This window comes from Oncorhynchus mykiss, chromosome 13 (assembly GCF_013265735.2).
Source record: "Oncorhynchus mykiss isolate Arlee chromosome 13, USDA_OmykA_1.1, whole genome shotgun sequence".
Taxonomy (NCBI): Eukaryota; Metazoa; Chordata; class Actinopteri; order Salmoniformes; family Salmonidae; genus Oncorhynchus; species Oncorhynchus mykiss.
The window spans coordinates 8,790,244-8,809,829 of NC_048577.1; the positions used below are offsets into that span (position 1 = coordinate 8,790,244).

Genomic DNA, 19,586 nt, shown 5'->3' on the forward strand with positions numbered 1-19,586 from the left:
TGGAGAGCCAGGCCCAGCCAATCAGAATGAGTCTTTCCCACAAAAGGGCTTTATTACAGACTCCTCAGCACCCCTCCCCCTCAGATGATCCCACAGGTGAAGAAGCCTGATGGGGAGGACCTGGGCTGGTGTGGTTACACCTTGTCCCCAGCACAAGGTACACCTGTGTAATGATCATGCTGTTTAATCATCTTCTTGATATGCCACGCCTGTCAGGTGGATGGATAATCTTGATAAATGATAAAACGCTCACTAACAGGGATGTTAACAAATTTGTGCACAACATTTGAGAGAAATATGCTTTTTGTGTGTATGGAAAATTTCTGGGATCTTTTATTTCAGCTCGTGAAATATGGGACATTTTACATGTTGCGTTTTATATTTTTGTTCAGTATAGTTTAACCTCTCTCTCTCTGTCATTAGCAAAATAACCAACAATAACAGAGTGCTCCACTGCTCCTAAATTACTGGTAGCAGCCCGCCATTTCCTTTTTCTTCTGTAACAAAAGGTCGTTAAAACACAAAGAGATTATTTGTGTCCAAGACTCCTCCTTGTCCCTGCCGGTTTGTGCTGTCTTGCCAACTCCTATGGTCACTGTCACGCTAAACAATGACTATAGAAGTCGGCAAGGCAGCACAATAACAGTTTTGGGAACAGGCTAGCTCATTCACTACCATTGAAATCAGGAAAGGCAAAATGCACAGGACAAAAGTGCACTTAAGGTATGTTAAGGTTAGCAGGTTGTATGACTTGGTGGCTGTGCCAGTTAGTGACCACTCTGCAGAGCTGCCTCCAGAACAAGACTCAGGACGAATAACGCTCTCCTGCCCTTTCTGCATCTTGTCGAGGCCTCCTGCGTTGCCAGGACAACCAGAAGGGGCTGACCCCGTCCACGTGACAGAGCTCCTCTCTTCTCCTGCCTCCGGGTGTAGTGTGTGTTGTCTGCTGCCACTGTGACAGATTTGGGGGAAAGAGAAAGTGGTCTGCTCTGGTCTTGCCACCAGACAGTGGAGTTGGTCGTCTGGACCGAGAGAGCAGTCGGGCGTTGAGAGATGGAGCTCTCTGCGGTCGGAGAACGCGTTTTCGCCGCGGAAGCCATTCTGAAACGCCGCGTTCGCAAGGTGAGCATGCCGCCGTTTTTTGTCGCTGCAGAAGAGCAGACGTGGGCGAGGGTCTCCGCGGCGTGCTTCGGGGGCGAGAACCGAGGATCTGTTTTTTAATGACAACGGGGAGGCCTTGCTGTAGCTAGTAGCAAGCGGATGCTTCTCTAGCAAGCCGTTTTAGCTAGCCGAGAAGCTAGCAAGTGTGCTGTGCTGATGGTTTGCAGTGAATCGTAAAAAATAGCTAACGTTACACAAACGAGTCGGCGTGTAAAGACAACGTAACCTTTAGCTAATTAGCAATGCCAATTAAAATAAAGGCCGGGTTTGCGTCAAATGCAAATCTATGCTTTGTCTTTGACTTTTTACCCAGACAGCTAGACTATAAATATATGATTGCACCCCACATACCATAAACTAGCTCGCCAAACCATACATTCAAGTCGACGGTGTGTCATTATTAACTTTAGCTACATAGCAGCTAAATCAGTTATTCCCTCTCTAGCTTGAGTGAATGTTTTGTCCAGATGCCAGTGGAACTAATCTGCTAGCCAGCCTGTCTGTGTCTGCTTGATGGTAGTGTTTTGTAGCAGCTTTTCCCTCTAAAACTACAAAACAAGACAGGCATACCAGCCAACGTGTTAATCAGAACTGAGCCAATTTATATTACTCAATGTATTGAGTTACGTATTATTTAGAGTAATACGTTACTGTTAATATGTATCTTAGTATTCATGAATAACTAGATAATAAGAAGCCATTTTTGCTCTTACACTAGCTATAAAATGGCTGAATACAGTATTGAACACTTTTGGGCTTTTTCCTCATTCCTCTGTACCTTTCTCTCTTCAGTCTCGCCTAGAATACCTAGTGAAATGGAAAGGATGGGCACTGAAGTAAGTGATTGTGTTTCTAACTAAAAAAATAATTCAGAGTCTTTGCATACCAGCAATCACCTTGTCTGAAGAGACATGTTGTGTTTTATAGTACATCTATCCTAGTAGCTACATCTTTCATAGACTTATAAGTCTCCAATTTATACCATAACCAGAAAATGTTAGCCTGAAATCCAGACCTGTTTTGTGCTAACATTCCACTCCTTGTACTCTGTGTCCTGTGCCAAACATGGAGTGGAATGTCAGTTATGTAAATGTAGAGATAAAACCATTGTGCCACCTCTTTGCTTTAGACACAGTACCTGGGAACCAGAAGAGAATATCCTGGATGACAGACTGATCGCAGGATTTGAACAGAAGTGAGTGAAACAGTTAACAGTATTTCAATTCTTACACATTATTCAATTCCTTTAAGAGAAGTGATGTTTATGACACAGTAAGGACATTTGAGAAATTGTCAAAAAGGGTAACACAATTCTCTCTCATCCCAACATCAGTTTTCCTGTTCCCCCTCATTTTCCCAGCTCCCCTCTCTCTCTCTCTCTCTCTCTCTCTCTCTCTCTCTCTCTCTCTCTCTCTCCTTGCTCCCTATGTTGCTCTCTCTCTCTCTCCTTGCTCCCTCTGTTGCACTCTCTCTCTCTCTCTCCCTCTCTTTCACTCCGTCTATATATAAAGGTCTTATATCTGTCCAAGTCCTCTCTTTGTCTCTTCCTGCCAAACACACTTCAAAGCACTCTGCTGCTTACAGGGGATCATGGAACTAAAATGATCCCGTGTGTGTGTGTGTGTGTGTGTGTGTGTGTGTGTGTGTGTGTGTGTGTCTCTCTCTCTGTCTCTGTGTTCAGTCTTAGTCAAACAAACGTCAAACTGTTATTCTTTAATTTTTTTCTTCATTCAGATCCCTATTAGCTGACGCCATAGCAACCAACCGCTAGCTAGTCGTCCTGGGGTCCGCTGTTCTGCTTTCACACACCCAGTCTGTCTCATATTGCACCCTATTGCCGATTATAGTGCACTAATTTTGACCTGAGCTCATAGAGATTTGGGTAACAGTAGTGCCCTACGTAGGGGATATGGTGCGATTTTTGGGACGCCATCCCGGGTCTTTTGATCATCCCTGTCTAACTGGAAGTTGGGATGTATGAGAAACAGGATGTTACATTAATAAACGTCTCCCTCAGTTGGCTTTGAACTGTATCAGTCGAGGCCTAGATGTTATTACTTCAATAATTGGCTCAATCCCAATTCAACCCACCCCAGCCTATTGTATCCAGGCAGGCTAGGGTCGTATTTCAACGTATTTCACTGTTGTCCCTTTGTTTTTTCCCTCAGAGAGCGTGAGAGAGAACTCCACGGACCAAAGAAGCGGGGACCCAAACCCAAAAACCTTCCTGCCAAGGTATTGTTTTGGATGTTGTTGTGTGCCACTATCAGAACCACAGCAGAATTAGGACTAGCTGATATAGTACCTGTCCCAATGAGAATGTAAGAACAAGACCAAACGTTTCCTTCTGGAAGTTCTGATGATGAGATTCTCCTTTTGAGTTTACGACTCACTTTACTTTCATCTCTCACCTTCTCTCTCCTCTCCTCCCTTCTCAGGCACGTGGAGCCCAGAAGAGGGAGACCTCCACCCCTCGAGCGCCTCGCTCCACTTCTTCCTCTTCTCCTCGAGCCCCTCCATCCTCCTTCCCCTCCGCCTCTCCAGCGCCCTCCCCTAAACTCAACTCCCTGGCAGCGACACACAAGCTGAAGAAAGACATTCGCCGCTGCACTAGTATGTCCCGCCGCCCCTTACCTCGCCCCGACCCCCTGGCCTTCTCCGGCTCCAGTGGGTTCCCCTCGCGGCCCCCCGTCTCCCCCTTCTCAGAGACCGTCCGCATCCTCAATCGTCGCGTCAAACCACGCGAGGTCAAACGGGGTCGCATCATCCTAAACCTCAAGGTCATCGACAAACCAGGAAGTGGAGGCGGAGGAAGGGGCGGCGGGGGTAACCGGAGGGCGCCATCCGGCTCCATGTCCCTCCAAGGGGGTCGTCAGAACATCCCCTCCCGAAATAGGATCATAGGGAAGAGGAGTGGAGAGGCTCCGTACCGGCCCTTCCAGCCCATGCTGGGGTTCCCCATGTACGGGAAGCCGTTTGGTCTCCAGTGTGGCGGCCCCGGACCTCTACACCTTCCACACTCAGCTACAGGCTCCAGCACAGGGACCTCAGGGGCTAGGGACACCCAGCCACCCCCCTCTCCATCCAGCTCCAGTGGATCCACCACACCCGCCCAGAACCATCCAACCCCTCCCGGACCCGCCACTGGGGCCTCTGCCTCTGGGTCGGCTCCCAACTTGAGCACCCAGGCTTTGGCCTCCTCTGCCCAGTCTACCCCTAGCCACCCCCCAGAGCTCCAGAAGAACCAGAACGCTGAACAAGGACCAAACCCCCTCCTCCCCTCCCTCTCCTTTGCTTCCGGTTCCTCCTCTTCCTCCTTTGATGAAGAGGAGGATGATGCTGATGCTCTGGACCTTTCCTCACCTCAGGAGGGGAAGAGGAAGCTTCGCCGTCGGCGCCGGCAGAAACGCCAGCCGCCCTCCGTCAGTACCGCTTCCCCTCCTCACCCCCCTGCCGCCAGAGCCTGCCCCTTGACCTCCAACCCTCAGAGGGTCCCCGCCGAGGGCGACCCCGACTGGCACCCGGAGATGGTGGCGAGCAGCGCCAACGTGGTCGTGACCGACGTCACCACCAACCTCCTCACCGTCACTATCAAAGAGTTCCCCTCCCCCTCATCCCGCCCCTCCTCCCCCCAACCAATACACCCAGAAAATACCACCTCCTCCTCACCCCAACTGAAGAACCCCCCACAACCCAAGCCATAGGAAGAGATCAAAGAAGTGGAGATGAATGAATTAGCCTGGCTCCCTGATGTGTTTGTGCTTTCTTGGCCAACTCCTGTGGTCATTGTCTGGGACCAGGCTAGGGAGTAATGCTATATTAACACAGAAGGTTAAAAAAAAACTTCCAATAATAATGAAATTCAGGCCATTTGAATATTGAAGAAGAGCGTTATTTTTTTGAACAGAACTATAAGAAGCTAAGAGCAGGGCGTGCAATATACATCTGTAACAATGCTGATTGTCCATCTTTATGCAGCGTGATTTCTCTTCTGAGGATCAATAAAGTTTATTCAATTCATGTCCACTCTCTTAACCGTGACTGTTTGGAGGCTGGTAACAGATACCGTCAGTCATAATAACGTTCAATTCAATCTTTATTGTAGGGAAATTCATACAACCGATAAGTGTTTGTTATTTGTTCATATTTATACCCATTTTCTCCATTGGAAGTCCAACTCTTTAAGGTTTAAATGAGGTGATGAAATGACGTTGCACTTGCTTTGTTGGGCTTCGGCAATACTGCATTTCTACATTGAGATATTTAGCAACGCACTTGACTCCATTGTTGACAACAACCCTATTCTGTATAATTTCCGTATCCAATATCCACATGTGAATTACAAGCCCTTCTTTTTTTCCCCTCTCTCTCTCTCTCGAATGCACAGGCCGATATAAGTATATATTTATATGCACGCACAACGTTAATTCAGCTGCAAAAAGAATACAACTAAGCGAGGAAAGCATAGAAAGTTAAGTTATTGCTTTTCTTATTGCCATGTTCCAACGCCTGCCTTTAACTCGCTGTCGCCTTCAAGATTCCGGAATGTCCAGTATTCCTGGAACCTCAGTCAAGACTCTAAACGGACTCTCTAATTATTTAAGCTGTGGACTGCATGGAGTGGGAGTAATGACGATGTAGTATGTAACCTATCCACCGGGAACACTTCTGTTTGTACCTACCAGATATTCTCTGCATCATGTCTGTACCTACCTACCAGATATTATCTGTGGAATAACCTGTAGTCCAAACCTCTCAATGGCCTTCTGACCCAGTTTGTGTTGACGTTCTGATATCCTGGTCCCAGATCTGACCATCTTCTGGTGCTGCCCCTGTTTCTATAGGGCCCCCCTCTCTCTCTCTCTCTGTCTGGTGTATTTGTACAATATTATTACAATATTTAAAAGCATGTGTTGCCTTATAGCTGCTCAGTTCCAACTCCACTGCATCTGGTCCGTATACTGTATTAGATCGATGGTTGATTGTCGTCTAGTCTTTGATACTGTGATAATAATACACATCCTACCACAAACACATCTTCATTCAGCTGTTAATGGATAAAAACATTATCTTGACTGTCATTGGCTAAACCAGTAGATTCTCTTGCCTGTCATTGGCTAAACCAGTAGATTCTGTTGACTCATTGGTTAAGCCAGTAGAAGGAGTGTTCATGTACTTCTTGGTGGTGATTTAACAGTTGATATAAATAGGTAGCACAACTTGACATAGTGGCCTACATTTATACCAAGCAGGGCTCTAGATTTCTTTTGTTTTATTTTTGGATGTAATTTCAAGAGCCATGTCATTGGCACTTTAATGTAATGACAAGAAGCCGACCTGAAGAATCCAATATGAAATGTTTGTCCATGTAAACTGGTTCATTTCCAGGGCTTTTTGCTTATGTACCTCATTATATATGTTTGAATGAAGTGTAATGTGTAAGCTTTACCTTCTTTAATAATTACCGTTGATTGTTATGGTTGTTTTTGATTCATGTCCAATATGGGTTTGATAAGAATGGAAAACCCCAGATTTTTAATGAATTATAAATGTGTATCAAGACTGCAGTTTGTGTCTCGTAATATTGGTAATATGAATGATGTACATTGAATTGTTGTTTAATGGTAATAACGATGATGATAATGACGAGGATAATGTCGATGGTAACGTTGTGATAATGTAGCTGAAGCATGTTTTGCGAGCCCTTATTGTACAGGTAAGGTGAGCGTGGTCATGTTGACATTCGTTCGTTGTTGCTTTCTGTATATGTTCTGTTGTGCGAGGCTTTTAATAAAAAACACCTCCAAGACCGCTCCTTTTGTCGTTCATCTCTTCAGTTCTTTACAGAGGAGTTCTCTGACCTCTATATGCTGATTCTTGTGAGTTTATCGCTTTAAGATTCAATCTGGAATCTTGGCTTTCAACTGAAGGAGAAGGTTGTATTTGATTCTCTATGGCTGGTTTCCAGGGCCCGGATCAAGCCTAGTCCTAGACTTAGAGTAGTAGGTCTGGGGAAACTGGCCTGAGCTCAGACCACTGCTTGTAGTGATGGTCCTGATGGCCCTGATGGTCCACATGGTGGCACTGTTAACACAGGTCACATGGGCAGGATTTTTGCTCTTAGCCTGCACTCTCAAAAGGTTTGAAGAGATGAAGGTTGGGGCGATGGTTGTGCATCCAGGGCTTTGGTGGCCTTCAGGGGTTAGCCACAGAACACAGAAGTTGAGAGAATATCCGTGGACACACTATTGTGAGAAAAGATAGCAGCTTCTCTTCCCATGGTCCTTCCCACGACCTGTTTTAAGTACCTAGGTGTACACATCACAGACAAACATCAGACAGTGTGGTGAAGAAGACGCAACAGTCACCCAAAACCCTGACAAACTTTTACAGATTGCACAATTGAGAGGATCCTGTTGGGCTGTATCACAGCCTGGTATGATGGCAACTGCACGGCCCTCTCCAGAGGATGGTGCGGTCTGCACAACGCATCACCTGGGGCAAACTACCTGCCCTCCATGATACCTACAGCACCCGATGTCACAGGAAGGCCAAAAAGATCATCAAGGGCAACAACCACCCGAGCCACTGCCTGTTCACCCTGCTATCATCCAGAAAGCGAGGTCAGTACAGGTGCATCAAAGCAGGGACAGAGAGACTGAAAAACAGCTTTCATCTCAAGGTCATCAGACTGCTAAACAGAAATTACTAACTCAGAGAGGCTGCTGCCTACAATGAGACTCAATCAAGGGCCACTTTAATAAATGGATCACTAGTCACTTTATACAATACCACTCAAAATAATGCCACTTTAATAATGTTTACATATCTTCCATTACTCATATCACATGTATATACTGTATTTTATACCATCTATTGCACCTTGCCTATCCCGCTCGGCTATCGCTCATCCATATATTTATATGTACATATTCTCATCCACCCCTTTAGATTTGTGTGTATTAGATAGTTGTTGTGGAATTGTTAGATTACTTGTTAGATATTACTGGAACTAGAAGCACAAGCATTTTGAGACACTCGCATTAACATCTGCTAACCATGTGTATGTGACCATTAACATCTGCTAACCATGTGTATGTGACCAATAACATCTGCTAACCATGTGTATGTGACCAATAAATAGTGATTCGATTTGTATGCCTTGTCTACTATCGTCCTATTCTACCACACTCCTCACCTTCAATCCTTCATCTCCCTTTAGCATCCATGTCCTCAACTCTCTACCACCTTCTCCCATCCAGCCCAGCCCATACTTTGGCAGGCCACCCATGGTCCCCCCTGCTCTCCCAACCCCATCCAGCCCAACCCATACTCTGGCAGGCCACCCATGGTCCCCCTGCTCTCCCAACCCCATCCAGCCCAGCCCATACTCTGGCAGGCCACCCATGGTCCCTCTCTCCTCTCCCAACCCCATCCAGCCCAACCCATACTCTGGCAGGCCACCCATGGTCCCCCCTCCTCTCCCAACCCCATCCAGCCCAACCCATACTCTGGCAGGCCACCCATGGTCCCCCCTCCTCTCCCAACCCCATCCAGCCCAACCCATACTCTGGCAGGCCACCCATGGTCCCCCCTCCTCTCCCAAACCCATCCAGCCCAACCCATACTCTGGCAGGCCACCCATGGTCCCCCCTCCTCTCCCAACCCCATCCAGCCCAGCCCATACTCTGGCAGGCCACCCATGGTCCCCTCTCCTCTCCCAACCCCAGCCAGCCCAGACCATACTCTGGCAGGCCATCCATGGTCCCCCCTCCTCTCCCAACCCCATCCAGCCCAGACCATACTCTGGCAGGCCACCCATGGTCCCCCATCCTCTCCCAACCCCATCCAGCCCATACTCTGGCAGGCCACCCATGGTCCCCCCTCCTCTCCCAACCCCAGCCAGCCCAGACCATACTCTGGCAGGCCACCCATGGTCCCCCCTCCTCTCCCAACCCCAGCCAGCCCAGACCATACTCTGGCAGGACACCCATGGTCCCCCGTCCTCTCCCAACCCCAGCCAGCCCAGCCCATACTCTGGCAGGCCACCCATGGTCCCCCCTCCTCTCCCAACCCCAGCCAGCCCAGCCCATACTCTGGCAGGCCACCCATGGTCCCCCCTCCTCTCCCAACCCCATCCAGCCCAGCCCATACTCTGGCAGGCCACCCATGGTCCCCCCTCCTCTCCCAACCCCATCCAGCCCATACTCTGGCAGGCCACCCATGGTCCCCCCTCCTCTCCCAACCCCAGCCAGCCCAGACCATACTCTGGCAGGCCACCCATGGTCCCCTCTCCTCTCCCAACCCCAGCCAGCCCAGACCATACTCTGGCAGGCCATCCATGGTCCCCCCTCCTCTCCCAACCCCATCCAGCCCAGACCATACTCTGGCAGGCCACCCATGGTCCCCCATCCTCTCCCAACCCCATCCAGCCCATACTCTGGCAGGCCACCCATGGTCCCCCCTCCTCTCCCAACCCCATCCAGCCCATACTCTGGCAGGCCACCCATGGTCCCTCCTCCTCTCCCAACCCCATCCAGCCCAGCCCATACTCTGGCAGGCCACCCATGGTCCCCCCTCCTCTCCCAACCCCAGCCAGCCCAGACCATACTCTGGCAGGCCATCCATGGTCCCCCCTCCTCTCCCAAACCCATCCAGCCCAGCCCATACTCTGGCAGGCCACCCATGGTCCCCCCTCCTCTCCCAACCCCATCCAGCCCAGACCATACTCTGGCAGGCCACCCATGATCCCCCATCCTCTCCCAACCCCATCCAGCCCATACTCTGGCAGGCCACCCATGGTCCCCCCTCCTCTCCCAACCCCATCCAGCCCATACTCTGGCAGGCCACCCATGGTCCCTCCTCCTCTCCCAACCCCATCCAGCCCAGACCATACTCTGGCAGGCCACCCATGGTCCCCCCTCCTCTCCCAACCCCAGCCAGCCCAGACCATACTCTGGCAGGACACCCATGGTCCCCCGTCCTCTCCCAACCCCAGCCAGCCCAGCCCATACTCTGGCAGGCCACCCATGGTCCCCCCTCCTCTCCCAACCCCAGCCAGCCCAGCCCATACTCTGGCAGGCCACCCATGGTCCCCCCTCCTCTCCCAACCCCATCCAGCCCAGCCCATACTCTGGCAGGCCACCCATGGTCCCCCCTCCTCTCCCAACCCCATCCAGCCCATACTCTGGCAGGCCACCCATGGTCCCCCCTCCTCTCCCAACCCCAGCCAGCCCAGACCATACTCTGGCAGGACATCCATGGTCCCCCCTCCTCTCCCAACCCCAGCCAGCCCAGACCATACTCTGGCAGGCCACCCATGGTCCCCCCTCCTCTCCCAACCCCATCCAGCCCAACCCATACTCTGGCAGGCCACCCATGGTCCCCCCTCCTCTCCCAACCCCATCCAGCCCAGCCCATACTCTGGCAGGCCACCCATGGTCCCCCCTCCTCTCCCAACCCCATCCAGCCCAGCCCATACTCTGGCAGGCCACCCATGGTCCCCCCTCCTCTCCCGACCCCATCCAGCCCAGCCCATACTCTGGCAGGCCACCCATGGTCCCCCCCATCCTCTCCCAACCCCATCCAGCCCAGCCCATACTCTGGCAGACCACCCATGGTCCCCCCTCCTCTCACAACCCCAGACAGTCCTCCTCTGGATGGCCTCAATCCTCTCTAGTTTGGTCTCCCTGTTCCTCCTCCATTCTCTCCCAGAACCAGCCCATCCTCCCTTCTCCTCGCCCTCTCTCCTCTCCCCATCTCTGGCTGGCCTCCCATTGTGGTTTAGGGACTGGACAGATGGGACTTCCTAGTGTGATGGCTGTCACTCCAGGACATCTACAGCACCTGGTGTCACAGAAAGAAGAAGAAGATCATCAAGGACCTCAGCCACCCACGTCATGGCCTGTTCACCCCGCTACCATCTAGAACCCGGAAACAGTACAGGTGCATCAAAGCTGGGACTGAGAGACTGAAAAACAGCTTCTATCTCCAGGCCTTCAGACTGTTAAATAGTCACCACAAGCCGCCCTCAGTACTCTGTCCTGAACCTTAGAGACTGCTGCCCTAATTACATAGTCATTGAACACTGGTCACTTTAATCATGTTTACATACTGTTTTACCCACTTCGTATGTATATCATGTACTCTAGTCAAGGCTTATCCTAACTACTGCGGTACACCTTCTCTATTCATAAACTGTCCATACTGTCTATGCCCACCATCATATACATACACTGTCCATACTGTCTATGCCCACCATCATATACATACACTGTCCATACTGTCTATGCCCACCATCATATACATACACTGTCCATACTGTCTATGCCCACCATCATATACATACACTGTCCATACTGTCTATGCCCACCATCATATACATACACTGAGTACACAAAACATTATGAACACCTGCTCTTTCCATGACAGACTGACCAGGTGAATCCAGATGAAAGCTATGATCCCTTATTGATTTCCCTTGTTAGATCCACTTCAATCAGTGTACATGAAGGGGAGGAGACAGTTAAAGAAGGATTTTTAAGCCTTGAGACAATTGAGACATGGACTGTGTATGTGTGCCATTCAGAGGGTGAATGGGCAAGACAGAATATTTAAGTGCCTTTGAACAGCTGTGGTAGTTGGTGCCAGGCCACTGGCTTGTGCCAAGAACTGCAACACTGCAGTTTTTCACCCTCAACAGTGTCCTGTGTGTATCGAGAATGGTCCATCACCCAAAGGACATCCAGCCAACTTGACACAACTACAGGAAGCATTGGTGACAACTTGGGCCAGCATCCCTGCGGAACGCTTTCGACACGTAGAGTCCATGCCCCGACAGAGTGAGGCTGTTCTGAGTGCGGGGATTTGACTGTATTGTTTTGTGTTGTTAGACATTACTACACAGCTGGAGCTAAAAACATAACAATTTCGCTGCACCTGCGATAAAATCTGCAAAATATGTACGCGACCAATAACGTTGAATTTGATTTGATTTACTGGAGTATATTGTCCAGGCAGACTAGACTAGACTCGTGCTGTGCGTGGGGGATATCGTATCGAAGTGGTTAATGTTCCGGTCTGGTAATAGAGGATGTATGCCTCATACACACTTCTGCTGTGAGCGCGCACATACACACACACAATCCATAAACGGGTGTAGTATTTTGGCCTCTCTCTCTCTCTCGCTCTCGCTCTCTCTCTCTCTCTCTCGCTCACACACACACACACACACACACACACACACACACACACACACACACACACACACACACACACACACACACACACACACACACACACACGCCTCTATCGTATTAGATGGTGTTTATAATGTTATTTTCCTCTTCACCTCCAATGACGCACCCCACACATACACACCCTCCATTCCCTCGTCTGTCTCCCCGCCTACTCTGTCACGGTTCCCATAGTAACTACGGACGGAGGACAGGAGCGGAGCTTAGCAACACCGAGAGAGGGAGACGGTCTTTCGATTTAGGCCTGCTGACAGAACAATCGGTATTTCTACATTTAGTGAAAAACGCAACAAACGCGTCTGTCAACCGCTGTCGTTTGTTTTCTGCGCGTTGGGAGTTTTTTTTTAGGGGTGGCGTATTATAATATAGGCCGAGGTTATTCGTTTTATTTAATCATATAAAAAAGCAGGTAGATTAATCAACTGATAGGCTATCGAGGAGCGGATTATGACATCGCACGAGTGATGTTGGCTATAGCATTTTCATAGCCTAATGTAATCTAGATTGTGAGGGGGAAAACTGACCTTATTTTTCAGTAGAATCTATCTTGCCAACTGAATTTGATCTCTGATTTGTAGGTGAATCTATCGATCGCTTTAGCCCATCTCGCCGCGCTGCCGCTATGAAGTTCGTTGTAGTCTTGGTCGGTGCTGGTTCCGTGGTTTTCCTCGGCGCGGTCATCTGCATCATCGCCAGTGTTTACCCGCGGAAAGCTGCCGCGCCCCAGGACCTGTCCGACAACGCGACTCTGTCTGCTGAGCCCTTATTTTCCCTGGACTCGGTGGCTCACGCCGGTCCATTGGGCGCTCTCCATGGTGCTGAATCCTACGAGGGCGGCGGAGGAGGCGGCTTGGGGCTGGGGGGTCCCTCCACTCTCAACGAGCTCAGCCCCGGGGAGGTGACCGGTGGTGGTGGAGGGGCTCCGAAACAGTTCAGTTTCAGCCGGCTCATCTGCACTCCGATTCCCGCCGGAGAATGCAAGGCCAAGAGCATGAAGCAGCAGGCGGACGACCCTTCACTCTATGTGGATGAAGACTGGAGCTACCTCCGGACCACCGCGGACGACCTCCGGCAGACGGTGGTGCAGCAGAACGGCCAGATACTCATAGATCAGCGGACCATCCGTGAGCTGTCGGGGAAACTATCGGAGTGCGAGACCGGCCTGGAGGACGGGAGTCCCGGGCACTCCGAGAGGAGCCTGGGGGCCTGGGTGGGCAACCGCCGACTCATGGCCGGGGATGATGTGAGCTCATCGGCCGCTGTGCAGCTGCAGACCGCTAGAGCCGTGGAGGAGCTAGAGAGGGCCATTCTCAACCTGAAAGACCGCATCGAGAAACTGGAGGTGGGTTGGGTGAATATTGAGTATAGCTTACCCTATAGCCCAAAGCCACAGACTGTAGTCATATACAGTCTCGATATAAACTAGCTATAAGCAAACATATGAATAAGCTAATTTTGTAAAAAGTTTCAACAGTAGAGATAATGCGCCTTTGGGAGAGCGTATAACACACGTTAGCGCCTTGGGAGAGCGTATAACACACGTTAGCGCCTCGAGGGGCGCTTTTGATAGGTTTAACCTATATGTCCCAGTGTGTTTTATAATGTCTTGATCATCTACAGTCAGTCACTGAGCGAGGCCTATAGGCTACTACGGTTAGCATATGTATTATTTATATGATCAAGGGAGATTTATGCAATATGACTATATGGTTACTGATTGCTTGCCCCCAAACAAAGTGAATCTTTCAGTAGATAATCCAAAATAATGAAAAGCATGTCGCCACCAATTGTTAGTAATATCCAACACCGACAGAAAGACAGACAGACATGTTGCACAATCCAACGTCTCAACCTTATGCAACAAATAGGCTACAATATCAGCGCGGAAACAGAGGCGTCCCAATTCCAGAACCCCCACTTGGCGCGCCCGTGATGCATGGGGCGAGGCTATATCACGTGATAACGATTGACTTCAGGACCTCTAACTCACCCTGACCCTCCCTCCTCCCTCTCTCCTGACTTGATAGACATCAGGATCCCTGACTCCCTCCCTCCTCCACCTCTCCTCCACATCCATCCATCCATCCAACTCACAGCCTCTCTCATCAGCATCATTACATGCACCCGTTCCCTCAGTGCAAGGGGATATAGTTTCTTTCATTTGCTATCTCTCCCCCCTCACCACGCAGCTCTTACATCCACATCCGTCCACATCAATAAAATATGAAGGGATGCTGGATGAAGAGAGGAGAGACCTTGAGACTTAAGCCATACTGTGCGTGTGTGTGCATGTGCGTGTGTGTGCGTGTGCGTGTGTGTGTGTGTGTGTGTACACCTGTGTTTTTGCTGTAGCTTGCTGTCTTAAAGGAATTGAGTGTGTACGTGTCAGAGAGAGAAAGAGAGAGAGAGAGAGAGAGAGAGAGAGAGAGAGAGAGAAAGAGAGAGAGAGAGAGAGAGAGAGCAAGATAGAGAGGGAGAGAAAGTGAGAGAGAGAAAGGACAGAGTAAATGAGAGAGGATGAGAGAAATAGAGAGTGAGAGAGAGAGAGGTGAGGAAGATAGCGAGGGAGAGAGAGAGAGAGAGAGAGAGAGAGAGAGGAAGAGAGATGGAAAGAGAGATGGAAAGAGGGAGAGTCAGTCTGATGTAAGAGAGGCTATTTTATTGCTTGAGACACTTAACATTTCCCAGTGCATTCTAACATACTGCACAGTCCAGGAACAGTGAGTGTGTATGTAGTCTATAGCTGTCCAGGCATTCAATCTCTCCTCACTCCAATTATCTCTCTCTCTCTCTCTCTCTCTCTCTCTCTCTCTCTCTCTTTCTTTATTTCTCGCCCTCTCTCTCTCTCTTTCCCTCTCTTGCTCTCTCTTCCTCCCATCTTCTCTTTCAGTCTGTCTGTCTGTGTGTATGTCTGTGTGTATGTCTGTCTCCTGTTGCTCTCTCTTGTCGCAACCCTCTCACTTCACTTGTACTTAGTTGCTCTCTCTCTCTCTCATACTCTTTCTCTCTCTCTTTATCTATCTCACTTTCTCTCATACTCTGTCTCTCTGTCTCTCTTTCTCCATCCTTCCTCTTTCACCTACACCCACTCATTTCTCTCTTCCTTCCTCTCTATTCACCTCCTCTCTCTCTCTCTCCCTTCCTTTCTATTCACCTCCTCTCTCTCTCTCTCCACTTTAACCCTATCTCTATCTGCCTGCCTGCCTGCCTTCGTTGTTTTCTTAAAGATGCAATAAGTCATGTCAGAAGCTAGCATATTCATTATTTACCAACAACAACTGAACAGTCCAATAAAACTACACCACATAGTGGTCTAACAACAATATCTAGACTCTAGCAAGTAAGTTTAGTGGGTCAGAGTGCAATATTTATTTAGTTTCAAAGCACAAACGTTTGTTAGCACATTTCTCAACCTGGCTTTAACTATGGGGGGAGCCATCCTGCCCCGCTAATTGCAAGGGGGTTGCCTAGCAACACAAACCTCTGAGAGAGTCAAAGTCTGCATTGCATATGACACATTCCCATGATTTGTAAATCTGTACCTCACAAAATAACTAGATACAGAGCATTCGGGAAATATTCAGACCCCTTGACTTTTTCCACATTTTGTTATGTTACAGCCTTATTCTAAAATGGATGAAATAGTTTTTTCCCTTCATCAATCTAAACACAACACAAAAACTGAAATATTACATTTACATACATTAAGTATTCAGACTCTTTACTCAGTACTTTGTTGATGCACCTCTCTCTCTCTCTCTCTCTCTCTCTCTCTCTCTCTCTCTCTCTCTCTCTATCTCTCTCTCTCTCTGTGTCTCTCTTTCTCTTTCTCTCTGTCTTTCTCTCTGTCTCTCTCTCTCTCTCTGTCTCTCCCTCCTTGCACTATCACTCACTCCTCCACAACCTCCTCTTTTCTTTCTCTCCCTCCATACTAACCCCTTCCTCTTCTCTTTCTCTCTCCTCTCACAGTTGGAGATCGGCCCTGCTGCCCTGAACCTCTCCGTTGAGACTCCATCCCCCAGCGCCGGTGTGGGCGTCAGCAGTGGCATCGCTACTAAAGTTCAAGGGTCACCGTCATCAGCATCAACGACAGGAGGCGGTAGTGTCTCCTCGGGGAGCCGAAAGGCCCCTGGGGGCCCTGGCCGAGGAGGCGGAGGCCCCTGGAAGGACCTGGAAGGAGAGCTGGAGAGGAAGATTGAGATGCTGGAGAAAGAGCGGAAGGCGCTGAGGAAGGAGACACAGACACATCACAAACAGATAGACCAAGGGATTGATACTCTACACCACCGCATTGCAGAGCTGGAACAGAGTGAGTGGAACAGAAAGGGGGAGGAGGGAGGAGGGAGGAGGGAGGAGGGGTACTATAGGGAACTAGCAGAAGGTCAAATAAGTTGAGCCCAGATTTGCTGGAAAGCAAAGTAGATCAGAAGGACAAAACGGTAACTTCTTCTTTTACTACAACTACTACTACTATCTGTTTCCCAGAGCCAAATGTAAACCATCTCTCCCTCCCTCTCTCCTTCAGTCTGACAGAGTACAACCACCCTGACGGCTACAGTATGTCCTCTCCTTCAGTCTGAGAGAGTACAACCACCCAGACGGCTATGTCCTCTCCTTCAGTCTGACAGAGTACAACCACCCAGACGGCTACAGTATGTCCTCTCCTTCAGTCTGACAGAGTACAACCACCCTGACGGCTACAGTATGTCCTCTCCTTCAGTCTGACAGAGTACAACCACCGTGACAGCTACAGTATGTCCTCTCCGTCAGTCTGACAGAGTACAACCACCCTGACGGCTACAGTATGTCCTCTCCTTCAGTCTGACAGAGTACAACCACCCTGACGGCTACAGTATGTCCTCTCCTTCAGTCTGACAGAGTACAACCACCCTGACAGCTATGTCCTCTCCTTCAGTCTGACAGAGTATAACCACCCTGACGGCTACAGTATGTCCTCTCCTTCAGTCTGACAGAGTACAACCACCCTGACGGCTACAGTATGTCCTCTCCTTCAGTCTGACAGAGTACAACCACCCAGACGGCTATGTCCTCTCCTTCAGTCTGACAGAGTACAACCACCCAGACGGCTATGTCCTCTCCTTCAGTCTGACAGAGTACAACCACCCTGACGGCTACAGTATGTCCTCTCCTTCAGGTCTGACAGAGGACAACTACCCTGACGGCTACAGTATGTCCTCTCCTTCAGGTCTGACAGAGGACAACTACCCTGACAGCTACAGTATGTCCTCTCCGTCAGTCTGACAGAGTACAACCACCCTGACGGCTACAGTATGTCCTCTCCTTCAGTCTGACAGAGTACAACCACCCAGACGGCTATGTCCTCTCCTTCAGTCTGACAGAGTACAACCACCCTGACGGCTACAGTATGTCCTCTCCTTCAGTCTGACAGAGTACAACCACCCAGACGGCTATGTCCTCTCCTTCAGTCTGACAGAGTACAACCACCCTGACGGCTACAGTATGTCCTCTCCTTCAGTCTGACAGAGTACAACCACCCAGACGGCTATGTCCTCTCCTTCAGTCTGACAGAGTACAACCACCCTGACGGCTACAGTATGTCCTCTCCTTCAGTCTGACAGAGTACAACCACCCTGACGGCTACAGTATGTCCTCTCCTTCAGTCTGACAGAGTACAACCACCCAGACGGCTATGTCCTCTCCTTCAGTCTGACAGAGTACAACCACCCAGACGGCTATGTCCTCTCCTTCAGTCTGACAGAGTACAACCACCCTGACGGCTACAGTATGTCCTCTCCTTCAGTCTGACAGAGTACAACCACCGTGACAGCTACAGTATGTCCTCTCCGTCAGTCTGACAGAGTACAATCACCCTGACGGCTACAGTATGTCCTCTCCTTCAGTCTGACAGAGTACAACCACCCTGACGGCTACAGTATGTCCTCTCCTTCAGTCTGACAGAGTACAATCACCCTGACAGCTATGTCCTCTCCTTCAGTCTGACAGAGTACAACCACCCTGACGGCTACAGTATGTCCTCTCCTTCAGTCTGACAGAGTACAACCACCCAGACGGCTGTGTCCTCTCCTTCAGTCTGACAGAGTACAACCACCCAGACGGCTATGTCCTCTCCTTCAGTCTGACAGAGTACAACCACCCTGACGGCTACAGTATGTCCTCTCCTTCAGGTCTGACAGAGGACAACTACCCTGACGGCTACAGTATGTCCTCTCCTTCAGGTCTGACAGAGGACAACTACCCTGACAGCTACAGTATGTCCTCTCCGTCAGTCTGACAGAGTACAACCACCCTGACGGCCACAGTATGTCCTCTCCTTCAGTCTGACAGAGTACAACCACCCAGACGGCTATGTCCTCTCCTTCAGTCTGACAGAGTACAACCACCCTGACGGCTACAGTATGTCCTCTCCTTCAGTCTGACAGAGTACAACCACCCAGACGGCTATGTCCTCTCCTTCAGTCTGACAGAGTACAACCACCCTGACGGCTACAGTATGTCCTCTCCTTCAGTCTGACAGAGTACAACCACCCAGACGGCTATGTCCTCTCCTTCAGTCTGACAGAGTACAACCACCCTGACGGCTACAGTATGTCCTCTCCTTTAGTCTGACAGAGTACAACCACCCTGACGGCTACAGTATGTCCTCTCCTTCAGTCTGACAGAGTACAACCACCCAGACGGCTATGTCCTCTCCTTCAGTCTGACAGAGTACAACCACCCAGACGGCTATGTCCTCTCCTTCAGTCTGACAGAGTACAACCACCCAGACGGCTATGTCCTCTCCTTCAGTCTGACAGAGTACAACTACCCTGACGGCTATGTCCTACCCTTCAGTCTGACAGAGTACAACCACCCTGACGGCTACAGTATGTCCTCTCCTTCAGTCTGACAGAGTACAACCACCCTGACGGCTACAGTATGTCCTCTCCTTCAGGTCTGACAGAGGACAACTACCCTGACGGCTACAGTATGTCCTCTCCTTCAGTCTGACAGAGTACAACCACCCTGACGGCTACAGTATGTCCTCTCCTTCAGTCTGACAGAGTACAACCACCCAGACGGCTATGTCCTCTCCTTCAGGTCTGACAGAGTACAACCACCCAGACGGCTATGTCCTCTCCTTCCCCATGAGGACCAAGTACATGTAACAACCATCTCTCTCCCCTCCTT

General features: G+C 49.9%; 1 protein-coding gene across 1 annotated transcript in view; it reads left to right on the forward strand.

Annotated features, from left to right (window-relative positions):
* Positions 1 to 437: 437 nt before the first annotated feature.
* cbx6a (chromobox homolog 6a) overlaps positions 438 to 19,586 on the forward strand; it is a 20,274-nt gene continuing 1,125 nt past the window's right edge. The window contains exons 1-8 of the mRNA XM_036942573.1: positions 438 to 1,122; positions 1,954 to 1,997; positions 2,291 to 2,356; positions 3,330 to 3,396; positions 3,600 to 4,862; positions 8,424 to 10,601; positions 12,988 to 13,758; positions 16,386 to 16,725. Coding sequence (XP_036798468.1) covers positions 1,054 to 1,122; positions 1,954 to 1,997; positions 2,291 to 2,356; positions 3,330 to 3,396; positions 3,600 to 4,862; positions 8,424 to 10,601; positions 12,988 to 13,758; positions 16,386 to 16,725 — 4,798 coding nt within the window. The 5' untranslated portion in view covers positions 438 to 1,053. The remainder of the gene's footprint in view (positions 1,123 to 1,953; positions 1,998 to 2,290; positions 2,357 to 3,329; positions 3,397 to 3,599; positions 4,863 to 8,423; positions 10,602 to 12,987; positions 13,759 to 16,385; positions 16,726 to 19,586) is intronic.